This window comes from Ictidomys tridecemlineatus, chromosome 3 (genome assembly GCF_052094955.1).
Source record: "Ictidomys tridecemlineatus isolate mIctTri1 chromosome 3, mIctTri1.hap1, whole genome shotgun sequence".
Classification (NCBI taxonomy): domain Eukaryota; kingdom Metazoa; phylum Chordata; class Mammalia; order Rodentia; family Sciuridae; genus Ictidomys; species Ictidomys tridecemlineatus.
Genome location: NC_135479.1, coordinates 208596546 through 208616218, shown reverse-complemented (window position 1 = coordinate 208616218; position 19673 = coordinate 208596546). Strand labels below are relative to the sequence as shown.

At 47.7% G+C, this 19673-nt stretch overlaps 1 protein-coding gene across 10 annotated transcripts in view; it reads right to left on the bottom strand.

Annotated features, from left to right (window-relative positions):
• Positions 1 to 19673, bottom strand: part of Dop1b (DOP1 leucine zipper like protein B) — a 106719-nt gene that overhangs the window by 49011 nt on the left and 38035 nt on the right. For all 10 annotated transcript variants that reach the window (XR_013437019.1, XR_013437020.1, XR_013437021.1 and 7 more), the window contains 9 exons: positions 18237 to 18343; positions 17897 to 18011; positions 14481 to 14601; positions 13653 to 13772; positions 10533 to 10635; positions 9635 to 9826; positions 5778 to 6453; positions 4510 to 4781; positions 625 to 777 (listed from right to left, as the gene is read on the bottom strand). Coding sequence is in view for 7 of the 10 variants with exons in the window: in XM_078044606.1 (XP_077900732.1) it covers positions 625 to 777; positions 4510 to 4781; positions 5778 to 6453; positions 9635 to 9826; positions 10533 to 10635; positions 13653 to 13772; positions 14481 to 14601; positions 17897 to 18011; positions 18237 to 18343 (1859 nt within the window). In the remaining 3 variants the exon portion in view is untranslated. The remainder of the gene's footprint in view (positions 1 to 624; positions 778 to 4509; positions 4782 to 5777; positions 6454 to 9634; positions 9827 to 10532; positions 10636 to 13652; positions 13773 to 14480; positions 14602 to 17896; positions 18012 to 18236; positions 18344 to 19673) is intronic.

Sequence of the window (19673 nt, the reverse complement as noted above, 5' to 3'; positions counted from 1 at the left end):
AGGGTGAGGAGCTTGGTGGTATAAACGGATGCTGTTCTCAGCCACGGTGAATCTCGTCTCAATAACAAGTGAGTTCCCTGTCTCCTCCAAGGGACTGTGTTTTCATGCGGGACTTGGACAGCGGGAAAAGAGAAACTGGCCTCCTCCCTCTTTTCCTGCTGTGTACTGAGCGCACATTCTAGACTCCCCCTGAGCGGGGTCCAGGTCACTCCCGAGAACAGTGGTCCAAGGACTAAGCAGAGTGCTGCTTCCTCATGCCCTGGGGAAGTGCCAGGGCCAGGGCCTTAAGGAACAAGGCTGCACATCAACACTTAACAACTTCTGAAAGGACAACACATTCCGCAGCTGCCTCTTTTTGCCAACAGTCCAGAAGCCCTCAAGCCCTGCTAGGCAGCTGGTGCAGATCTCCCAGTGGCCTTCACATAGGAGGACACAAATCACATTGTCAGAACTCTAAAGCAGGCGGCTCGAGATCCCAGAGATCCTCCAGGCCCCGAGCTCTGCTCTTGAGTCAGGAGTCCATGGGGCTGGAAAGCCTTTGCTGGGGGTATATGAGTCTGCCTCGGGCAAGTAGAGCAGGGTGGCCCAGCAGGGGGGTGGTGGCAGGTTGGGTTGAAGGCTCACCTTATCGGGATCAAGGAGGGCATGGCAGATGATATCCTCGCAGATGTTGGCTGTTGGGGCCAGGCAGTGCAGCCGGTAGAATAGCTCCACACAGGTGATGTGATGCTCCCGGGTCTCTTTGTTGAGCTGATTCCAAAGCACACGGGCCACCCTCTGGGACAAAGAAAAGGTGGCAGAGACTGCGTGAACACAGGCAACACCAGCTCCTTTCCACCAGCCCATGCCCAGCCTGACATGCTGGCTTTCACCTATGTTTGCTAAGTGTTCTAGAATCCTTAACACCCAGATGCACATTACCAACACAAAACAAAGCCAGCACCCACCAGGAGTCCTGCAGCAACAGGGAGCATTATTGGTTAAATTTGGAGGTTTCTGACTGGCTAAAAGCACTGCAGCTCTTATCTAGACATAAATGTCACGTTCAGGAAGGGAACTGGCCAGAGGTGGATCTGAAGTATTGGAGCTTCTCAGTAAACACACACCAAGACTCAGCTTGTGCCAGCACTTGGCAAGCCAAAAACATGCCCTCTAGGGAGCCCAGTGGCTTCGAAGAGGCTATTAGGATGGCCCAGTCTGCAGCTGAACACAGTACACCATTCTTGTGGGCAGGCTCCAACCAGTCCCATGCAGCACTGGTGAAGAGTCACAGCTTGCCAGTGCTAACTGACGAACATGTCCATCCCTTCAGTGTCAGTACCCAAATCGCATCCCTAATCCAGCTGTTCATCTCCCTAGTCCTGATCTTAGCTTTTTAAACACAGGGGTCTGCAAGCAGCTGCAGCCCCTTCCCAAGTCCTAAGGACAACAAGTGGAGTTGCCTGACCCAGCGAGGCTGGGTCCCCACTCACAAGAGGGAGTTCTTTCAGGTCATGAAAACAGTTTAGATTTCAGACTGCTCTATCCTAGGCACACTTTAGGTCCCATAACATTTTTTTGGTTCATTTATTTCTATTTGACAAAGCTCTTCCTGGCACGAATCAATAAATTAACTACTGACTAATTTGAACCCCTAACCATTACTTTTTTATTTTTTTCTCTAGGGGAAAGTAATTTCCAATGATCAAATTACAATTAAACTTTGAAGACTTTCTAACTAAGCAAAGGAATCCCATCCCCTCCTTCTAGCCCTTATGGCAAATGCATATATAAAAGATTTCTTCTGGGCTGGGGATGTGGCTCAGGCGGTGGTGCGCTCGCCTGGCGTGCGTGCAGTCCGGGTTCGATCCTCAGCACCACATACAAAGATGTTGTGTCTGCCGAAAAAACTGAAAAATAAATATTAAAAAAATTCTCTCTCTCTCTCCCCCTCCCTCTTTCTTTAAAAAAAAAAAGATTTCTTCTGGAATATTTAAAAATATTTATTTTTGAACAAACATGAAAACAAATGCTTAATAATTAGCATACATGTTTAAAAATAAACTTCAAGGAAATTAAACTTTTGTGTAACAATCTAACCCAAATATGTATAAAATAGAAATCTCACTATACTAGTTCCTGAAAATTTTGAGGGGAAATTTTTTAAATTCGCCTAGTACTGGGGAATTAAGCTCAGGGGTACTCTACCATTGAGGTACATCCCCAGCCCTTTTTGTTCCTTTTTTTTTCCAAACATTTTTTTTTTTTTAAGAGAGAGTGAGAGAGGAGAGAGGAGAGAGGAGAGAGGAGAGGAGAGGAGAGGAGAGGAGAGGAGAGAGAGAGAGAGAGAGAGAGAGAGAGAGAGAGAGAGAGAGAATGAATTTTTAATATTTATTTATTTATTTATTTATTTTTAGTTCTTGGCAGACACAACATCTTTGTTGGTATGTGGTGCTGAGGATCGAACCCGGGCCGCACGCATGCCAGGTGAGCGCGCTACCGCTTGAGCCACATCCCCAGCCCTTTTTGTTCCTTTTTTTTTTCCAAACATTTTTTAATGTATATTTTTTTAGTTATAGATGAACACACAGTATCTTTGTTTATTTTTATGTGGTGCTGAGGATCAAACTCAGTGCCTCATGCATGCGAGGCAAGCGCTTTACCCCTGAGCAACAGCTTCAGCCCCTTTTTTGTTTCATTTCAATTTTGGGACAGGGTCTTGCTAAATTGCTGAGGCCAGTCTTGAACTTGCAATCCTCCTGCCTCAGCCTCCTAAGCTCTACCATGCCTGGCGAAGGGAAAGTATCACCTTGAAATAGAAAAGTGTAGGAAACAATGTAACAACCATCTTGTTTGAGTCTCTCTTACTGATTAGCATCTAAAGAAGAGGCAACACAGGCCCAGGATCCGCATTTCTTCCAAGGAGATGATCCAGTGGGAGTGGGGCAGGTGCTCCTAAAGGTGCTGGGAAAGGTGTGGTCTCTGCACACCCCAGGAGCCCTGGATGGTGGTGGTGAGCTGAACGGCCAAGAGTCAGTGGGGCAGAGGGCAGAAACTGTCCCTGTCCTCCCTGCTGTCCCAGGTAAGGAGCTACCCTCTGCCTCCAGAGTGGTGTCTTCTCCTCAGTGGGGGTGCACTGGTGTGGGTGCCCAGCCGTACACAGTAGCATCCCACAACGTCCACTTGAGGACATAACAGACCCACCATTCTTGTGGGTGCCTAGGTCATGCCCTGGTGCTGTGTGGCTACAGTCCCTGATGGTGAGGCATGGACAGGAGCAGGCAAGGAAAGAGCGAATAGGCATGGGGGAGGGGCCAGGCCCTAGCAGCCAGAGACCAGCCTTGGGTTGGGAGGAGAGGCCCCAACTCGCAAATATGGAAGATTAGAAGTCTGGGAGGAGCTTCTTTTTCTTCTTCTCTTTTTTTGCAGTGCTGGGGATTGACTAGGGTCTTTTTTTTTTTTTTTTGTACCAGGAATTGAAGCCAGGGGCACTTAACCACCAAGCCACATCCCCATCCCTTTTTTATATTTTATTAGATTCAGGTTCTCACTAAGTTGCTGAGGCTGGCTTTGAACTCACGATCCTCCTTTTTTCTTCCCTGTGCTTGCAGGGTAATTATATCGAACTTTCTGATCCAGGCAGGCAGGAACAAGGAAACACTTGCCCAATAACAGCTGCTTACAGTAGTGCTGGTCCTCGCTCCAAGTTCAATAGATTCAAGATAGACACTGTGACTCTGCTTTGGTAAAAGGGAAAGGAGGATGTGGTGTCCAAGTCAAAGAACAGTGCACACTGGCTCCCCAAAGGCCTGAACTGTGGACAGAGCCCTGCTTCTGAACCAAAGATGAGCCAGAAAAGCAGTTCACAGAGCCCTAGGGGTTGTCTTCCTAAAGACACCACCACTAACTGGTGAAGAACAACACTGGGACTATAGGATTATGCTAAGGGCATTCAGGAAATGGAGGAACAATTATTCAAGAAAATCTCTATCTTGGTAGAAGCAACAAGAGCCTATGGCACTTGAGTGGATGGGTTCCTTCTCTACTTCCTACCCAGCTCGGCCTGAGGGGAACTCGACTATCCACTCCTGGTGGGTGTGACCAAGACAAAGGGGTGCCCTCTTGCTTTGGCTCCGTGGCGAGGGCTTCTGCATCTCCCAGGGACAGGCAGGTCGCCACCATGTTGTCTTCCCACTCCTTTGCTTAGCAGAGGGCCACTCCAAGTGGGGGCAGAGGAGGGGTCCCAGCACCCTGCCTCCATCCAGCCCCAATTCATTGACAGAGGGTCCTCCCAGGCACTGCAGGCCAAGCTGCTCTTACTGTAGCTTGCCCAGTAGAGCCAGAAACGATGCCAGGAGCTTGGGATACAGACAGACAAGGCAGCCTTGGATCTCAGCAAACCTCTGGGTGCCCCTGGAGTTGCACGCTCCTTACCCTGGGCAGTCACTGCGTTCTTAGGGAGGACCTTAGGTGAATGATTCAGAGAGACGCCCACTCACCCTTCACCACCCTCTTCCTAGTGGGAAGTACCTGATAAAAGTCTGTTTTTTCTGCGATGATTTTCAATATGCCTGGGGCAATGGGAGGCAATGTCACCATCTGTAGCTTGCCAAAGAATGGGTTGTGCCCAGAGCTTTTGTAGCGTTTCATCTTGTCTTCAATGACAAGAGCAAGGGACTGGGAATGGTTTATCACTTCCAGCAGGGTGGAGATGGCCACGTTCTGGAGGTAGCAATCACTCACACAGCAGCAGATGGTCATGAGGGATTTCAGCCACGATGGGAAGCTGGAATCACTGGCTCCTGAAAGGAAGGCAGCCAGAGAGGACAGAAACAAGCAGATCCAGGTGAGATTGGTTTCTAATCCACAAATTCTACAGCATCCTGAGTCCAGCAGTAACTGGAGAGTCACCTGGACAGCAGTGTGCCAACCTGGGGGTGTGACGCTTACTTGGAAATAGGGCCTGTACAGATGTAACCACGTTAAGACGAGGTCATCAAGGTGTCCTTTATAGAGGAAGAGGCCACGTGAGGAGACACGAGGAGATCGCCAGGTGAGGGAAGAGGCAGAGACTGGAGAGAGGCAGCCACTAGCTCAGGAAGGCCAAGGTTGCTCTGGGAAGATGCAAGGCAGGTTCAACCCAGAATCTCAGGGTGCATGGCCCAGGGAACACCTTGACTTTGGACCTCTGGCCTCTTGGACTATGAAACAGTAAGTTTCTATTATTGATGTCACCCAGCTGTGGCCCTTTGTTATAGTGCCCATGCAAGCCATACATAAATCTCTAACAACAGGTATCATGGAATGGTCTGCTTACTATGACTGGGCACGGTTAATATGATAGATCTTTTGACGGGCTGTTCCAGACATTCAAATTTTAAAAACATAGACCCAGCCCTTATCAACTTGTTATATAATGACACATAAACTAAAAATGTATACAACTTCAATCCCCAGCATCAGACAAACATAAAACTATATACACCTGATTATAAAATAAGGAGGGAAACAACTGTGGCGGATATAAGCTAAGCATCACTTATCCAAAAGGTCTGGGACCAGAAGTGCTTCAGGTTTTAGATTTTAGGATTTCTGGAATATTTGCATAGCCTTAACTGATTGAACATCACTAATCCAAAATGCTTCAAAATCATGTGTCAGTCTCAAAAAAATTTGGATCTTGGGTTGGGATGCCCCAGCACAGTCCCTTCTTGGCTGACACACTTTTAGCTGGTCTGTAAGCATCAGCCACCTCAGTTACAGCGTCCTCAACATCAGGCTCCCTGCCTCCCTCTCACCTGGAAGCTGGAAGAGAGTTTCATAGAGCTGCTCTGTCTCCTCCTCAGACAGGTAGACAGGGAAGGTGGCGCAGTCCAGCAGCAGGTGGCAGGCGGCTGCAAAGGCCTCCCTGCAGTCCTCCTTGGAGCCCTCCAGGTGGATGACCACCTGGTCAACATCCCATTCTCCTCCTGTTTTTCTGCCAGGGCTACTGGGCAAGGATGACGGCGATTCTGAACTTTTTGTCTTGAATGGAGACCCACGTACGGTGAATAGGTCTGAAAGCATCTGCTTAAACTGGGGCACAGTGAGGGGCTTGGCCTCCCACGAGTTCTTCCTGCCCGTGTCGTCACCCACCGTGCTCTGGGGCCCGCCTTTTGCCCTCTGCCCTGCAGGCTCTTCAGACTTGCTTTCATCCCCAGACGTGGTCAGTGGTACCGTAAAGATGTTCCTGCTGGCAAAGTTGGCAATCAGCTCCTGGATGCAAAGGAACGTCCTCTGCATGCTCCCACCCTTCTTCCAAATGTCATCTCTTTCAGGAGAAACTCGAGGGACCCTCAAGTGCTCAGAAAGCTCTGGGGATGAGGCACTGAGCCCGATTCCGCTGTCCTCAGATTTCAGTGGGGGAAAGGAAGCGTCTTCATCCACCGGAACCACTGCCTTTGTTTCCACAGTGATTTCGCCTTTTACTGGACTCTGCAAAAGAAGAAAAACACGTTGTATTGTGAGCATCACTTAAGACCACCTGTGGTGGTCAGTGAATCAAGTGTCAGACGAATCAGACAAACGGTGAATGTGTTTCAAACCTCTTTTTCCAAAACATAACTCTTGCAACAAAAGAGTCCCCTGTAAAAGTGTGTAATAAGAGGGCAAGGGAGGGCAGGGGAGGAGATGACAGCTCCAGGGGAGGAACCAGCACGCTCAGCAGGCCGGCCAGCCTTGGAGTCTACTTTGTCTTATTTATTGAGACTCTTCAGTGTTCAAAACAGTTGTTTAAAAATTGTTTCTAACTGGGCTGGGGATATAGCTCAGTTGGTAAAGTGTCTGCCTTGCATGCACAAGGCCCTGGGTTCAATGCCCAGCACCACCACCACCACACACAAAAAAAATGATTCTAACAAATTTAAAAATACGAATAGGAAAATGAGTTAATGGCGAAATAAAGGCATGAAGAAATAAAGCAAAGAGGAAGCTGGCACAGAGCAGCTCCTCCAAAACATACACGCAGGTTGACAATCACTAATCTGAAATGCTCCAAAATCCAAACTCTATAAGCACTGACACAATGCTGGAAATGCAAAACTTCAAACCTGATCTCACATGACGGGTCACAATCAAAATGAAGGGGCACTGGGGCTGGGGATGTGGCTCAAGCGGTAGCACGCTCGCCTGGCATGCATGCAGCCCGGGTTTGATCCTCAGCACCACATACCAACAAAGATGTTGTATCCGCGGAAAACTAAAAAATAAATATTAAAATTCTCTCTCTCAAAAAAAAATATTAAAAAAAAGAAATACAAGAAAATTAAAAAAAAATGGGCACTAAAAATACTGTCTGAGGTGTATATACAACATAAAAGAATTCTATGTTCTGACTTGGGTCCCATCCCCATGATATCTCATTATATATATGCAAATATTACAAAATCTAAAACACATCTGGTTCCAAGCATTTTGGATAAGGGATACTCAACCTGTCCATGTCACACATGAACACACACATACAGTGACGACACTTCAAACATTAAACACTTTTCTCTTTTCCTACACTGTTCTTTAGACATTATATTCAATGCGAAATTCCTTAGCATTTACCCCACTGTGCTTTCAGGGAAGAATGAGACGGGGAATGTGGTTTTAGAAATGTGTTGTTACTCATATCTGTAAACTAGAAGTGATTAATGTTCTAGTTTGGATCTGGAATGTCCTCCCAAAGGCTCCTGTGTTGAACAATGAAGGCCTGATCCCCAGGTGGCAGCAGAACCTTCAGGAGATGGGAAAAAGCAGGTCACTGGGGCAGGCCACTGCAAGGGTCTAGCCTGTCTCCAGTCTGCCTGTCCCCGTCTCCTTCTCTGCTTCCTGGTTTCCATGGGGTAAACAGCTCCTGCCCTTGCTCCCACCAGGATGCTCTGTCTCACCACAGGCTCAGACACAATGCAGCTAAGTGACTGTGGGCTGAAGACCGAGGACTGTGAGCCCCATGAGTCTTTCCTTCTCTAAGCTGGTTCGCTCAGTGGTTTGTCAAGCTGACAGACACTTCAGCTTTGTACCTTGGATCTTATTTCAGAACGTTTTTTCTAACAGCTAGAACAGCCAGAGGAAAAAAGAACACTAAATTCTAAGTCTGTAATTAGTCTATAATCTGATACTGAATGTCTATCGATCACTCATTTGCCACCAAACCCTAATCAATACCTGCGACACTGTCTCTGAACGCCTCAATTTTTAGTCTGTTTGTACCCATCTGCCGTTGCCCTGAACTGGTTTCAAATCTCCAAATAAAGAAGGAAATAAAAATAATTCAAAGAACATGGGTATCAAACATTTCAGATTATCACTGTTTGTCTTTTTCGAAGACGTGTCAGCATCTCTCACAGATTAAGAGGCTGTACGTGCTTTTCAATCACAACCTGTTGTCAAAAATTCATCCTTCAGAGACACTGGCGCCTGTGCACGGTTGTAGAAGGAGGCTACCTGTGAAACTGCTTTGAACAGAGAAAAATTAGAAAGAACCCAAATGATCTATCTAGTTTTTTTTAGTACTCATGTCCCCCAAATATTGTCTGAGTGAAAGCCAAAGAAAGTCACAAAAGTGTGTGCCGTGGGTTGGACCATGAACCTCAATCCTAGCCCCGAGTGCCCTGGAATTTGAAAACAAGGTCTTTGCAGGTGATCAAGTGAGAATGGAGTGAGAATTAGGATAGGTGCTACTCCAACAGGACTTCCGTCCTCATAACATGGAGAAATCTGGACACAGAGATAGATGCATTCAGGGAGAGAGTCCCGTGAACATGAAGACTGATGTTTCAATGAACCAAGAACACCCAGGACTTCCAGCACTCCAGCAGAAACTGGGAAAGGCCTGCACAGTCTTCTTCTGTGGTGCACTCAGGAAAAGCCAACCCTGTGGACACCTTAATACTGCTCTCTAGCCTCCAGAACTGTGAAAAAATTTCTGTTGTTTACACCACCCAGTCTTAGGAACTTTGTTACAGCAGCCCTACAAAGCAATCCGTATGGTTGCTTGCCTTTTATTTATTTATTTTTTAATTTTCTTTTTAGTTATACATGGACACAATATCTTCATTTTGTTTATTTATTTTTCTTTTAAGAAAGAGTGAGAGAGAGAGAATTTTTTAATATTTATTTTTTAGTTTTTGGCAGACACAGCATCTTTGTTTGTATGTGGTGCTGAGGTTCGAACCTGGGCTGCACGCATGCCAGGCGAGCGCACTACCGCTTGAGCCACATCCCCAGCCCTTGTTTGTTTATTTTTATATGATGCTGAGGATCAAATCCAGTGCCTCACATGCGAGGCAAGTGCTCTGCCACTGAGCCACAACCCCAGCCCAAAAGCTTGCCTTTTAAGTAACCCAAATCACATGCATCCACACTTACACATCCAAAGATTTGAAGCCCGGCTACATGCAGGCACTGAGTGAAGCTGTGTAGTATGAGTTAGCTATATCTTGCCATTAACCCAGCTATGTAGCTTGGGAGGGGTGAGATGAAGGGAGGTTAGTAACACTGAAACCTTTCAAAGTATTCACGTGTTTCACAAGCTTACTTGATGTGTTACCTGTACATCTTCTCATCCATAACCCTCATTACCTCCCACTTCCCGGACACGAGAGCCAGCTCACTCCCAGTCACCTACCGAGTTTCTACTTGTGGGCTCCGTATCTAGGTAGGAGGGCGGCATCTGGACTTTGCTGAGCACCTTGAAACATGTCTTCAAGGCGTGCGTGAGCTCAGGTAAGCTTAAGGCTTCCACCTCCTCAGCAAGAGGCTGCACCAGGCAGCCGAGCACCTGAGGAAGGTACTGGGTCTGCACCTCTGAGTACAGCTCCTGTGGAATAAAAGCACCATTCATACACACGTTCCCAGTTTCCCACCCAGAAAAATAATGCACCTCAAAATGGCACTTCACAAATTTTTTTTTTTTTTTTGTCCTGGATTGAACCCAGGGGTGCTTAACCATTAAGCCACATCCCCAGACCTTTTTATTTTTTATTTTGAGAAAAAAGTCTTGTTAAGTTACTGAGATGGCCTTGAACTTATGATCCTTTTGCCTCAGCCTCCTGAGTTGCTGGGATTACAGGCACGTACCACCAAGCTTGGCTCAAGTGCACAATTTTAACTAGGAAGTATAATTGCTTTCACACCTAAGTAACTGTACTATCAGTTCATCCCACCATCTGGTTTATATAACTTTAGTTTTGCCCACTTACAACTGGCCAAATGTTATAATACCTTTCAAACGAGATATTCAAAATATAAAAGGACATAGCTCAGTAGTACAACATGTGCTTAGCATGAAGGAGGTGCTGGGTTTGATCTGCAGTACCCCCCAAAAAAGGAATAAAGGAAAAAAAAAAAAGAGAGATTATATCCAGACACACACTTCATAGTCAAACAAACATAAAGATCTGTGTGTGTGTGTGTGTGTGTGTGTGTGTATTTAGGTAAACCTGCTTTTCAGTACATTTAGGTTTATAAAGTAGGCTCTCAGCACTAATAAGAACATGAGCTGTCTGTCCTCAGCAAGCACCTACCAAGGGAATGACATCCAGAAGGAACACGAGGAGGGTGCAGAGCTCCGAGACCGTGGGGGCAGGGCTGACGCCTTTTCCAATAGCGTTACTCTGCTTCACCAGTCTACATTATTTAAAAGAAAGAAAATCAGATTCATCTTTCATCCTACAGTAATTTCAAGCATCTTATGATTTATAGTAATGAATCCATTTCAAACCTAATGAAAGACAGCTTTGATAGTTCTAACACCTAAGCTATGGTGACCAACTCAGAGAAGGGTCAGCAAGTGCCCTGAATCTGTCTCCCAACTCGGTTCCTTTGGTTTGAACTCCACTGGTGCAAATGTGGGTGGTTCCATGACTGCGTGGGATTCCACACCCAGCAGACCTCAGAGCTTTCAGTGTGCATATCCAAGGACCCCAAACCAAAGGCAGGTTCTGAGGAAACAGGCCTGGGCCAGAGACAGTGCAGGCCCTGAGACACCTCCTTCCTAGCGGACAGTCAGGAGCTCATCAGCAAGAGCTGCTTAGAATTCTCCCATGTCACAGAGAAGTGCAACTCCTAAACCCGAAGCTCTCCAAGTACTGCTGACATGGTGCCACGGGTGGGAACCAATCCATAGTCAGCTGCTTAGCTGATCCAAACTCAACACTTTTTACTCAGCAGGTAACTGGGTAAATGGTAAATGGTTAAAAAGTACCATCAACCTGGTGAATCCCTGAATTCCACAAATGTGGATCCAACCAATCACAGATGGCAAAAAACCCAAACAAATATTCATCTGTACTGAACAGGTACAAATTTTTTCCTGTTCATTATTCTCTAAACAATGTAACCATTCACAATGACAACTATTCACAGCACTGACATCATATGGAGCACTGTCAGGTCATCTAGAGATGATTTAGCATACACCGGAAGATGGGCATAGGCCATAAGCAACTACTGTCTTTCATCGCAGGGACCAGAGCATCCAGACCTGGGCATCTGCAGGGGATCCTGGGAGCAATTCCCCGAGGACACCAAGGGACGACTGGATATGTTGGTTCTCAAAACATAGTAACCTGGGATGCATCTAGCTGTCACAGTACTACTCGACCTGAGTTAGTGTGTTTTCTTGTAAAGCAACGCTAGTTTTCTTGGAGCTCACCCTAGAAGGAGAATTCCTGCAGAGAGCTGTAGCCCATGCTGCACCTCAGGGATTCTGCTTCTAGGTGTCTACTGGAAAGACAGTGTGCACCTACACAGACAGGGTGAACGTTCCCCACGGTACTACTCACACGACTGAGAGTGAAACTGGGCCACCAGCATGAGCTGCTACAGCGCCTCAGACACACAAACTGGATGAATGCGTTAAGATACAGCTGTAGAGTGCTAACCTCCAAGGAGCACCTTACAGGAGGGTGCGTACCACCTGGCGTCACTCAGGTAGCATGCAGCAGATGACACAGACTGCCACTCACGGACACACACTTGCTGTAACAGTACACACCAGCATCATGGGAAAGACACCAAGTGCAGGACGGGGACCAACCTGGGATGAAAGGAGGAAGCGCGGGCAGGTGGGCATTAGCTCTATCTGGGGAGCAACGTTTAAACAAGCATCTTGGGGTGGAGTTCAGTGGTAAGGCCTCCCCAGCCAGGCAGGAGCCTGGGTTTAATCGCCAGTACCACATATAAAACAAAACAAACAGCCCAGGGGCTGGTAGTGTGGTAGAATGCCTGCCTAGCACTAAGGTCCTGGTACCACAGTACCACAAACAAGTTTTTAGAAATTCAACAAAAAATAGCCGGGTTTGGTGAAGCATACCTATAATCCCAGTGGCTCGGGACATGAGGCAGGGGGATCACAAGTTCAAAGCCAGTCTCAGCAAAAGTGAGGTGCTAAGCAACGCAGTGAGACCCTGTCTCTAAATGAAATACAAAATAGGGCTGAGGATGTGGCTCAGTGGTCGAGTGCCCCTGAGTTCAATCCCTGGTACTCCTCCCCCCAAAAATATAGACTGGGATATGGATCAGGGGTACAGTACTCGCCTGGCATGAGCAAGACCCTGTGTTCTATCCTTTGGGATGAAGTTAAAGTAAATAAATAGCCCCAGGTGACCAAAGCAAGCTTCAAGCTCAGTACCACCTGGCCTTGCTGCTGCCTGTGGGTCCAGTGACAAATGACTCAGGACAGGATAAGCCTATCTGGCCTGGTGCTTGGGGAGGCAGAAGAGCCTCACTGCAGCAGTTGGGAAGTCAGATGCCCAAGGCAGGCACTGCTGGGTTCTAGTCGTGGCTGCCACTGAGGAGCGGATTCTTCATGTCACTGGGCTCTAGCTTTCTCATGTCAAAATCATGATGACAAAGTGCCTGTTTCTCTTGAGGATGCTCCAAAGCACTGAAGTAAGGCTATCTAGCCACCAGACATGCCCAGCACACTGTTTATGTGGAAAGCTTCTGTTACAGCTGGGCATGTGAATAGGGAGAGGTTCCAAGCATCGCAGCAGAGATTAAAAAGAAAGAAAGAAAGAAAGTTCTACCACAGACCTCAAGGGACAAAACAGAGTTGAAAAGGCTGCATTCCTCCTCCTGAAAGGCAATGACCTGGGAGAGCTCTCTGGGGAGCCTGCTGTCCCTGCTTGTCCCAAGCACAATTCTGAGGTCATGCAATTCACCCACAGATTAAAAGTAATAGCAAAGCTGATTACAGTAGTTTAAAACATTACTGCTTTTATCTGACCCGATACACACTCATTTCAATAAGAATTTAAAAAGAGTGAAGAGATCAAAAGCACTCCATCCAATCCCCAAGACATAGAACTAAGCTGCGCTAAGGAGATTGGGCCAGCAAGAGAACAGTGCACAGAAAGCCGATTTGATGAATATAACCAGAAAATGCACCGCGAGTTTTCTTAAGTGAGATTTAGTAAATAAAGCAGCTTCAGAATTATGTGGCAAAGGTTATGTGAATCATCTTCTTGGGGACATCTTTAATCCTGTGAGAATCTTAAGTGGATTCTTCCCAATCCTGTTTTGGCTGAATGCTGAAGCTCAGGAGAGATCACCTGACTTCAGCTCTTACGAACACTCCGCCACACTGAGCAGCCCAGAGCAGTGACACCTGCCCAGATTCCTACAGTGCCACACCTGCTTACCTGAAGCATTGCTCAAAACACCTCATCATGTAATCCCACAGGAAGTCCGTGCTGAGGGAGGAGACCAGCAAGTTCACTGTCTTCACGATCTCAGAGGCATTTCTGTTCTCTTTGATTGTGCTGTAAAAGGAGGGGAGAAAGGAGACACACCTATGAAAAGCCCCAAGTTGCAGAAACACTGAATCTGCAAAGTTGTAATAGATTTCTCCATTTATGAGATATTTCCACAGAGGCTGACAAATTCTAATCAAGATTAAAAATATTGTTGTTCAGGGGCTCAGTGGTAGGGTGCTTGCCCAGCAGTGTGAGACCGCAGGGGAAAAGATGACTTCTAGCTGGGTGTGGTGGCACAAGAACAAGACACAGGGGTCACAGGTAGCTGCACACTCGAAGCCAAGGTGCCTGCTGTCCCCAAACTCTACCCCTCTGCCTCAGCACGCGGACTCTGCCCTTGGTGTCCTGCCTCAGTCCACCGGCCGACATCTGGACTTCCTCCCCATCTGCTCTTCTCCCTGTGCGGGACTTGCCATGTGCCACCCTGGATCAAGCTGCCTTTGTTGCACAATTTGCACATTTCATCAGTGAACACCATCTGCACACCCAGGCCAGGGAAGGGACCAAACTCCTTCACGTTCTTCACTGGATTCAGTGGGGAACAATCAATTCGTGTTGACTGACTTAAGAGCATGGATTGCTGTCACAAGTGACTCAGCCTGCTCCATGTCCACTGTCTCTAGCATGTTACGACTTACAGTGAACTGCAGCGAAAAAGAAAATTTGGGCTCTGGGAGGGAGGAAGACATGTAAGGTTAGAGGCCATATCCATACCTTATCAGAAGATTTCCACTCTGAGTGTAGCTGAGCTTAAGGTCAGAGCCAAGGGCATCTCTACAGTAAGAATAAAAGGCTCTGATGACTTCGAGAAACAAACTCTCAACCACTTGAGGCCCTGTAATCAAAAGAAAATGGTCAGAGAAGGACTAAAAATCCTTTAAAAATCACATGCAAGGGGCTGGGGTTGTGGCTCAGTGGTAGAGCGCTCGCCTAGCACGTTCAAGGCACTGGGTTCGATCCTCAGCACCACATAAAAATAAATAAATATAATGAAGGTATTGTGTCCAATGACAACTAAAAAAAAATTTTAAAAAATCATATGCAACACACATAAAACATAGAGTAACTCCACATATAGGCCTTTTACTCCAGATCACACAGCAACATAACTTAAGGGGTGAGAATGACATCTTTGACTAGGGGATGACATTGATGAAAAAAGCCAGCACCTCCGCCGAGCTTGCTTTGTGCGGATTCTGCTGTTGGCACTTCACATGAAGACCTTCCTGAATCCTCACCACTGCCACACACAAAGTGCTCTACTGTTGTTCCCAAGGACACCTAAGGTGACTGGGGCACAGACAGCCTAGGCAAGTTGCCCAAGCCAGCTTCTGCTAGGTGCAGGCCAGCTGCCCGTGACATGTTCCAAGAGTGCACAAACGGCATGGCCAGACGTGTTACTCAACAGAAATAACCGCCAAGGAGGACCACTTCCCTATCCTCCGTTCTTCCCTATCTTCTATCATGAGCCAAAATAATGCAAAAGAAATAACCCCAGTCCTGAAAAGCCTATAAAGATCCACAAAAGAACTGCACTAGCTGGGCGTGATTGCACACCTGTGATCCCAGTGACTCAGGAGGCAGAGGCAGGAGGATCCCAAGTTCAAGGTTAGCCTTGGAAATTTAGTGATATTGTCTCAAAACAAAAAATAACCAGGGCTGGGAACATAGCTCAGTGGCCTAGCAGTAGCTGCACGTCAAATAGCTTTCTGCCAATCAGGCAGTACACTGGACAGGACATTCTGCTACAGCAGCCATCCAGTAGGCAGCTGGGGGATTAACACCTCCCCACATATTCAGAGGGATGGACGCATGTCAGTTCATAGAATATGAAAGTCTGCCAACACCACTGTACAAAAAGCAATAAGTAGGTTGAGCTAATCTCCCCCAGCCTGGATTTGTGGCACTGGGGGATGTAGACACTAAGCACACCCTACCACTGAGCTGAAACAAAGTCAAAAGATGTGCCTCTGAGAAAACTATCTCCAAGATAAACCTTGTATATATCTTATCTTTGGCGTAAGAATGCCAAATGTCTCTTACAAAACAAAGGCGATTTTGTCATTCCTGCTCTTGGAGGAGGAGGTCAGATATGGCTAAAAGCCCAGGTGCTGAGAGGACAGAGAGACTGGAAGGCTGTGCTGTGCCTTCCAGCTCCACATCAACATCATCTCCTTCCTCACCCCTGTGAACGCTGTCCCTCAGACAACCAAGTCATCAGGCCAGCAAATTAGTGGCTGTTATGACTGGACAGAAGCTGGACATCGTCCCCTTCCAGAAAATACGACCTAGAGATCCAGAGAGTAGCAGCAACAGTTACTTGGCTCACAAGACGCATGGCTCGGACATAAAACACACAGCTCCAAAACGCTGAGCTACAGTTTCTTCTTAAGTACTTGCCCAAGCCCCCAGCACATCAACACGACCGGCTTCAGTTTTAGTCTATAAACTTGTGGCTTTGGAGAGTGCAGTTATTCCACAGTCACAGAGGAAGGTTGGCAGGGGAGGGAGAGAAACAGGAGTCTGAGCAGCGCACAGACAGCAGAGGTAGTGCGTAAAGGCAGGGCTGGGAAGAACAGACCACCTCACGCTTGGGTTTGGTTGACAGCGGCTGGAGCCACAGTGGAGGCAAAGTTCCTTTTGTGGCACAGGAAGCATCTCAGGGATGGCTGGCCTCAGTGTACCCAGGCCAGCAGCAGGGTCTGATCAGGAGAGCTCGGGCCTCTGGGAAGCCTTGGACAAGCAGCTCACCTGGCTCAGCCTCAGGCTCCCTAGGCAAAATGGGTATCACGAGAGAACCCCCCTTCTACGGAGACATGTTAAGACCCACCATGTCCCACCATGACACTCATAGAGGACACTATAAAATCCTATAAAAACTGCTCAATTTAAGTGGTTATAGGTGTCCCATATACAAGATGGATTACAGGACACAATGGATTAAACGATATATGCAACCGGGTAGAGTGGCACCCAACTTGATCCCAACTATTTGGGAGACTGAGGCAGAAGAATTGAAAGTTGGAAGCCACCTAGGCAACTTATCAATACTCTGTCTCAAAATAAAAAATTAAAAAGGACTGGGGATGTAGCTTAGTGGTAGAGTGCCCCTGGATTCAATCCCCAGTATGGCAGAAAAAAACAATGTGTGCAAATCACCTGGCACAAAATAGTTGCTCAAAAATTGTCAGCTACTGTCATTATTTAAAAAAAAACAATACAAGGCAGGGGTGCTGGCTCATGCCTGTAATCCCAGCTACTGGGGAGGCTGAGTGGGGAGGACTGAAAGTTTGAGGCCAGTGTGGGCAATTCATCAAAAACAGTTCAGACACTCCAGGACTTCAGGGTGCCCTCCATCGATCCGGGTGAGGAGCCTCCAACCTCTGTGCACCCACAGAGCCTGACACGGCCCCTTGCCACACAGCAGAGGCTTTGTAACAGACTCAGCGAATAAAGGAAGGGCCTCCCTCCTGAGACCAGAGAGATAAGCACCACCAGAATGTCCTGGCTCCTGCAAGCAGGGGCCAGGGGCAGGGGCAGGCACCTGTAGGACACCGTGGGGCTGGCAGTGCGACGAGAAGAGGGAGCGTTCCCTGTCCCGGGCCCAAGTGACCAGATGTCAGATCAGACAGTGAATGGATACTGCAGAGAATGTTTTGAAAAGGCCAGAGAGGGGGCATCTCCGCCGATGCTCACAGGGCTGCGGAGAGTAGGAGGAGGTCCTCAGGGAGCCCAGCCTGGTTCGACCGCCATCATTTTACGGTAAAATGCTTCCATTTCACTCGGTGATGTGTTCATGGTCACAAAGCAGAAATTCAAGGCAGGTGCTCCCTTATCTAGCTGAAAATAAAGCCCAAGTGCTCTGGAGCAGGACACTGAGACCAAATGTTTCTCAGGAGCAAATCTCTACAGGCTCCAGGGGCACAGGCACCTGCACACGCAGGAGCCGACAGGCACTTTCCTACGAAAAACAGTCCAACCACTGGCAAGACCTCCAGGCAGCCTGGGGAGAGAACCAAACCTCCTGGCTTCCAGATTCCAAAGACCAGAGTATTGTCAAAACAACACAGTGATCGTCCTCACTGTATTTTAATTCTCTGAGAACAGGTGGTCCATGTTACTAACGTTACCTATTTCTGGCTTGTCAAGCAGACTGACGAGGATCCGGAAGGGCTTCAGGTAGGCGTGGTGACGGTCCTCCGTGTCAGCGTCTAAAAACTTCTGATGCAGTATCTCAGCCAGACTCTGTTTAAAAGCCACACACTAGGTCATTGCGTACGGTTAAGCACGACATTAGGTTGTCCTAACTGCTAAACAGTGGGAGAGAGAACCCTTCCCCGGCACACAGACATACCACGGTCCTCCCAGCCCCGTGGCAAGGGCCACTGTGAAGTCTCACAGAGAAACCCGCGACAGAGTCCTGATGAGGAATGCTCCAAAAGGGGTCAGCTTTCCAGAAATGTCCTTTACCTCAACTAAGAGATCCTTGGAATATTTTTCAAAAAAATAAGAAGACTGGTCTTCGTAAGAAGAGATTTTAGATTCCGGAACAATGGTGTTTCCCTTCATGTCTGAACCTATAAAAGAACACACATCACAAACAGTAAAGAGACCTATGCTTTTACAGGACTTCAGTGGACAAAAGTCTCAGACACTGATATCTTTAAAAACAGAACTCCTCCAATAGAACTCCCGAATCAGATCAAGCCACATCATTTTCCCCCAGTGCTGGGGATGGAACCCAGGGCCTCCTGCGTGCGAGACGTGAGCTCCACTCTGAGCGACACGTGAGCTCCACTCTGAGCAACACCCAGCCCCACACCTCCTGACAGCGGGGTGACTGAGCATCAGGCAGGCGGATTCCAGCTCCGTTTGTCCCAAGGATCCACCCTGCCTGGGACAAGTGTAACTGCAAGTATGTGGCAAAAGGAGGACTGCTTTCTAAAGCTGCCTCCACTTGTCCAGCACCACGTGAGGTGCTGGCATTTCCGTGGATGCACTACACACCCTCATTCTGAGGCACGGCAGTCCACGAGGTCCTCAGGCCAAGGACAAGCACTGTCCTCACGAGGTGATCAAGAATCTGGGGCTCCTGGGACACAGCTGGGGATGGTCCGGAGTCCTCACTATCCATGGAATATGCATTAACAGAGGAGCCTTCCGCTACACATCCTGAAAGAGCCCTGGCCATCATGAGTCCTTAGTGAGCTTCTTGCAACACCTGTTGGAGGCTATGTGCCTAGGGAGGTAAAGGGAAGAGCAACCCAGAGGACTTCCTGACTTGGGTGTGATAAGGTCATGCACTGATGGTGAACAAAAGCGATGGTGCTCAGTCACAATGGCTTCTCGCATTACCTTTCCTTAGGGACATGAAGAAGGGACTCTATGAAGTTCATAGAAGGGCTACCTTCAGTCCTCTGATCTCCTGGGCTCCGTGCCTTGGAAGCTTTCTGACCAATAGTCCCGGGCACTTTGCCTACGAGTCCACAGACCGCCTAGGGACACACATGCTCCTGCACAGAAACTCAGCCCAGCGGCTTTGTGCGCTCCAAAGTTACCAACGCCTCCCCAGGCGTCCCATTTACACGAGACCTTCTCTGTTATTTACACATATTCCAGTATTTGTGGGCTTTCTCCATATACACCCTCATCCTGTGAAACTTTTCTTTAGAATAGGCTGCTAATTCAGTAAGATTCAGCTACAATTATTTTGTGTGTGGTATTTCAAGCTCTTGAAATGGAAAATGGAATTCAGTTGGCATTTTGAAAATCCCACTAATTTCCCTTTTTAAAAAAAAAAGCTGCAAAGAACCCAAGCTGTGTGTGGGAAGCAGCCCTCGGCTGACCAGTGCTATACTTAGTGTGGCATCTTGGCATCTTTCCACACTCTGACTCAGAAACATCACC